General features: G+C 35.4%; 1 protein-coding gene across 1 annotated transcript; it reads right to left on the bottom strand.

The window, feature by feature from the left end:
• Positions 1 to 2,812: 2,812 nt before the first annotated feature.
• Positions 2,813 to 5,709, bottom strand: LOC114362069 (uncharacterized). Its single transcript, XM_028317326.1, has 4 exons — positions 5,588 to 5,709; positions 5,063 to 5,236; positions 4,550 to 4,699; positions 2,813 to 3,071 (listed from the first exon to the last, which is right to left on the bottom strand). The coding sequence occupies exons 1-4, from the start codon at positions 5,657 to 5,659 to the stop codon at positions 2,904 to 2,906; spliced, it is 564 nt and encodes a 187-aa protein (XP_028173127.1). The 5' UTR covers positions 5,660 to 5,709; the 3' UTR covers positions 2,813 to 2,903.
• Positions 5,710 to 6,000: the final 291 nt, after the last annotated feature.

The following is a 6,000-nucleotide window of genomic DNA, read 5'->3' as shown; positions in this document are numbered from 1 at the left end:
TGATTGCTAAAACTAAAACTAGGCACTTTAACTAGTTTACAACCCTATTCCCACGCCCCTAAGTTTTAGAGAGCGAGTTCTCTTCAAGAGCCGTTCTGATTCTCGTCAATTTCAAGTGGCTCCTGTTGACACGCTTTCTCAATTTGGTGGACTATTTGCCCATTGCCCACCCTCGTCCGAAGTGGACAAGTAAAAGATTTCATGTTTCAATTAACGAGATGGATTTTTTGAGGATGGCCCTTTGGATGTGTGGATATTTATAGCATCGGTACTTTTAGGCGATGAAACAAATTTTTGAAATTATAATAAAGGCCCTTGTTGCAAAAAAGTTAAAATGTCATTTTCATACTAAGGCTGAGTTGCACAATCTTACTTTAACTTTAACAAACGTCAAATATTTGTCAAACACCATACAAAAAGCACCGGTTATTGTTACAGTTACGGTTTAATAACCGATGGTCCAACTCAGCCTACTTAAATTTTAAACTAGAGTTGAACTTTTTGTAATAAGGGGATAGAGTCAATGACTGTCAAAAACTCTCTGCATTCACTTTTGACCATTTAATCAGCACCTAAATCATTTACAAAATAATGGATCTGTTTGCGTGTACTTTGATACCTTCCTTTGAAATTATTTTCATTAGCTCATGCTATCAAAGGAATAATTCCTAAAATTACAATAACGATTTCTCGGTCATTCCAGAGAAACCGAAAGACACGTGAATTTAAATGAAGGCATGCAAAGTTCTTAGCGAAATGAACAAAGCCAAAAGCGAGTCTGAAACAATTTTGCTGGCTCGAGCGAACATCTTTGGGAATTAAGGCATTTCCTTTATGCAGGCAGACGTCAGCGGCATTGTTTTGCGGACCCTACTAATGCCACAGCCTAAATAGAACCAATCACATACGATGTTTCTTACGTAGGAGAACCAAAGTGACTGACATAGCCCGCAGAATCGCTAAAATCAAGTGGCAGTGGGCAGGGCACATAGCTCGTAGAGCTGACGGCCGCTGGGGCAGGAAAGTTCTTGAGTGGCGACCACGAGCCAGAAGACGTAGCGTGGGCAGGCCTCCCACTAGGTGAAACGAGGATCTGGTGAAGGTCGCGGGAGGCGCCTGGATGCGAGCGACGCAGGACCGGTCTTTGTGGAAATCCTTGGTGGAGGCCTTTGTCCAGCAATGGACGTCTTTCGGCTGAAACGAACGAACACACGATGTTTCTAAGATTAAGCAATAAACGTCGATATACGAGTACTCGTAAAAATGTCGTCCACTTAAAAAGACATCGGCTTTGTATAACTTCGCTAGTTCTAGAATTTCATAATCGTACTAAATAATTAAATCTAAAAGGATAAATTATTATTTTATTAATTAAATGAAAAAATAAATAAACAGGCATTACACAAATTACCACAAAATAAAAGATTTTCAAGCAGCTAGGTAGGTACTGTAAGTGTAAAGCATTTCTACAGCAGTGATTTTTTAAAGTAATATTCAATTACAAGAATAAAATATTTTTGCTCATAATAATATGCATGGCAATTTGTTCTCTTTGAACTAGGTATGTCATTATTCCTAACTGCGAAATTCGCTCCTGCTTTGTAACGCATGTCATTAAAATGTTGGAATATAAATTAATTCAGCCCTAATAATTACCAATTTTAATAATGGCTTTATAAATAAGTGGCATTCTTTGTACTGTAACTGTACCTACTAATAAATAAATAAATAATGTGGTTGCCTAAAGGAGAAAAAGAAAGAAAAGGTTTCTATTTTCACTAATGTATTTTTGCGATCTGAAACAGTTTCCCTTGACAACATTTTTTTGGAATTTTTTGGAAAAAATAATTTTCCGGGAAAAATCATTGATATTGGAGCTAGAAAGAAAGAATGAAAAAAATGTTTACAAAAGCATCATCAAGGTATAAAAAATTTTTTTAGGTACACTTTTTACATAGATTTGACTTTACGCGCGCTTGGTAATTTAAAATGACATTTTATTTTTGTAAAATAAATATTCGTTACCATATAAAATTTAATATTAAATTCCGAAACCCCTCATCTTATAAATCTTAGCTTAAAAACTAATATTAAAAGTCTAGTCAAATATTATTATAATGCAGTCTGCATTTGCATACAGCTGACCCTGTGCAGTTCGCACGTATGTTTCTATAACTTTATGAAGTTTAAAGAGAATTTATGGCAAAAACTTAAGCCAAATCTTTTAGTTGGAACCATTTGTATGCAGACCGTGAACCGCTGTAATACCAAATTCGCTGTTTTAATAAAAGAAGTCGCACATGAAAATACGTAGGTAATATGAAAGCATACTAATTGTACCATATTTATAAACTTTTACCCACGCTTTATTTTTGTTTATTTTAACAAATCCCTAAGTATGAATTTTCATATTTATATACTTAATTATCTATATTTTTCTCCATCATCATTCATTACACGAGTACATAATATTATTTAGTTTAATTAGTTAAAATAGTAAGACGCGGGTCTTAACGCGACGTTTATAATTGTAGGTACTCACGGCGTGACATCGCATCAGCATCGCAGCCGAAACGTCGCGTTAAGACCCGTGTCTTACTATTTTAATTGAAATGGAACGCGAAAGTTTAAAATTTTAATTAGTTAGTTGTAAAATATTTATTTATAGGACTTTGTACCTAAATGATTTTTTGTAAGCGCTCACTGAATACACACGTTCAGGAGATAGTAATTAAGTAATGTACCTAATCAAATTATCATATTTTTGTTTTATTTCTACTGTAAAGGAATAGTTGAATAAAACAATTTCACATACTAAAGCTTAATTGTTTAATAAAGGATCACCGTCGTCTAGTTTACAATATAAACAAAAGATATAAAATTAAATACAACTGAATCTTCTGTTAGTCGTCTTGTTTTTCAACAACTTCCAAATACACCATGTAACATGCTACAACATCCAATTTCTTCAAAATGTTAATTTTAGCTGAGTAAAATCCACAGAAGTCCCGGCTTAGACAACCTTTGAATTGTTCCACTGATAAATGCAGGTTTTTGATTGGGTATTGGCCCTGAAACATGATATTGAAGACTTTTCAAATTCAAATTCAAATTCAAATGATTTATTTCTTAAAATATGGTACAGTCATAAGGTCTTAACTATTACAATAAAGGTCCATCATATTTTGCCATGTGGCGTAGAAATGTCAGATTAATGTTTTATGAGATATTAAATTAATTTTAAAGTTCAAAATTTGTCATTCAGGAAATCGTCTATAGTATAATAACATTTGTTTTTCAATAGTAATGTCAATTTCTTTTTAAATAATTGAAATGTTAACTCTTTTATGTCATTTGGTAATTTATTGAATATTACTGGACCCATACCGAGAACGCTTTTCCGCAACAATGATGTATTATAGCCACCTACACTGAGACTTAAAACAATAATATAAAAAAATATCATCAAAAGGAGTTCTAAAACCTTCATCATTAGCAGTTCCAGGTGATGACTCACACAAATATATTTACTGAAATAGATATACCATCATCGTCATGATCATCATCAGGTCATTTAATCTCAACTGTAGGATCACAACCCTCTTAATTTACCAGAGGCAAATGGAGGATTTGGCCTACACTCCCCACGCTGGCCAGACGGGTTTGGGAGGAAATACACTCGACAGCAAATAAATCGCACCACCCGCGACTATCATTTTCAAACGTATGCATCCCTACTTCCCACCAATATTGGCACCATTTAAAAGCCTAGTTCTAAACTTCATTTTATTAAAGGAAAGGTTTTTACCCCAAAAATGTGTCTTTACAAGGATCCAGAGTCACTTCTTCAAAAAATAGGTAGTTACGCTATAGCCATTTTTTATGACTATAAAACTGTTAAGTTGGGATTAATCGCTATCCATCTGTTAAAGAGGACACGTGTGATCATTATTTGGTTTTATAACCATAAAATTTGGTCTAATTGATTCCAGAGGTGAGCCCAAAGTGAGGTCTTTTTTCAAGTCACATTTATGGTATATGTTAATCATTTATTAAGAAATTAAATGTGTTTTTCTTTAAGGATATTTATTGGGCTTTCAAATAACACCAATATTGTTGGGGCACCATTATTGTGTCAAAAGAAAATCTTTAAAGTTCGCGTCGCGGGTGGTGCGATTTATTTGCTGTCGAGTGTATGTAACAGAATTTTCTTTAACCCTTTCCCCATTATAACAAGTTACACCATAATTGAACCCTGTTTTAAAGTGACGTTTAGTATGGAAATGTCACTTTAAAACAGTGTTCTCATCATCATCATCATCAACATCCCTTTACAGTCCACTGCTAGACTATGAGCCTCCTCCACTATAGTGGAGGGTTTTGCTATAATCCCTCACGCTTGGCAGGTGGGTTGGAGATCGCAGTTTAAAAGATTTATGTTTTTCAGGGAGCGCTGCTGCGCGTTCTCTGTTTGATGTGTAGTCCCTACTATATTCTACTAGGATGAAATTTGAATTTTTTTATAGACTTATTAATGTACAACACTTACCACAGGTATAGGACAAGAAGAGATATTCATCATCGTGAACAGAGGAAACCATGGAGCATCAGAATCCTTCATGCTGTCGCACATGCCGACCTGCGCTGCTAGCATTGGCTCGCATGCTACTTCTGTTTCCTTACACACTTCTAATTCTATCTGTAATGTTTTAATCATGCATGTTAATGCTAAGGATGATTTAGTTCAGTGATTCAGTGTACTCGCGACGCCTTTAACCGTCAGAAATGGAAGCACATCGCCAGGAGAGCTACCCTCGGAAATGACATCGAACACCCCACCGTGTACCTCGTCAGCGCAACCACGACCACTCTGACAAGAGTGCCTGACTAAGAAGAAAAATGATTTATTACACCTTTAGGCTTTCATTCTTTGAATTCTTAGATAGAGTTCAAGAAATATAAGTTTCAGCCAAAAGACGTCCACTGCTGAACACGGAAATCATTTGTTTAGTCGGCGAGCTTCGTGTGTAGAGTGTTTAAGGTTAGTATTAAAAATACTTGCAGTATGGTCGTCATCAAGTTCTATGATGAGGTCGAGGACTCCATCTAAGCCGAAAGTATCTGGTGTACCGTCTTCTCCAGCCTGCAATCCTAGTTCTATGTCGGCCTTGATGTTTGGATTGTCGAAGTCTGGGCAACTGATTATGGAGTCCGCGAATTCCACGGCATAGTAGACCTGAAGGAAAAATAAATGATTATTCATCTAATTATGATTGTAATATTAACTTCTAATGCTGAGAGACTATAATTGCCTCGGTATAAATCACTTGGAATTTTTTAAGTAAATGTTCTTTGTAACTACTATTAAGCTACTGATGTAGCCCTTATCGAAAATGGTAGAAGACTTGAATCCATGAGACAGGGATATTTAAAGATGAAACAAATGTTCTAGATAGCAAAATGGGACATGATCGTTTCATAATAGCTAAATACATTTTTGAAAAGGTAGTAGCGTTGCAGTGCAGCGTTTGCGGTCAAATGTCAAAGGTGAAAAAATGCCTAGATTTGAGTTAGCCGTGTAACTTACAGCCCCAGCTGAAAATATTTCAAACGATATTAAAACGTGAAGGCAAATCAAAAGTCCAAAGAAATTATTCATAATATCGCCTTGCACATGAACAAGCACTAGCCAATGAAACTAAAAGTGAGTTAGCTCGTTTGATTGTCACCTCAGATGTTTTATACATGACCTGATAGGGATCTTTGTTATGTAGTCAATTTGAACACGATACATTATATTATGAGGACCATTACTGACTATATCATCACGAACACTCAATTGGCAGTCGATTAGCACGCAATATTCGTGTAAAAAGAAACAAAACAGATTTTATTACAGTTTGCATCCATACGCAGTACCCCTACTCGTATTCTGTTTACTTTGAGGTTGCATCATAACTACTTTTTAACTCGCCAGTATCTAGCTATGTGTGAAAGAGA

The sequence above is a fragment of the Ostrinia furnacalis genome, unplaced genomic scaffold (genome assembly GCF_004193835.3).
Source record: "Ostrinia furnacalis isolate ACB-3 unplaced genomic scaffold, ASM419383v2 OfSCF6157, whole genome shotgun sequence".
In the NCBI taxonomy this organism is placed as follows: domain Eukaryota; kingdom Metazoa; phylum Arthropoda; class Insecta; order Lepidoptera; family Crambidae; genus Ostrinia; species Ostrinia furnacalis.
Note: the sequence above shows the minus strand (reverse complement) of the source record. Positions and strands in the feature narration are given on the sequence as shown.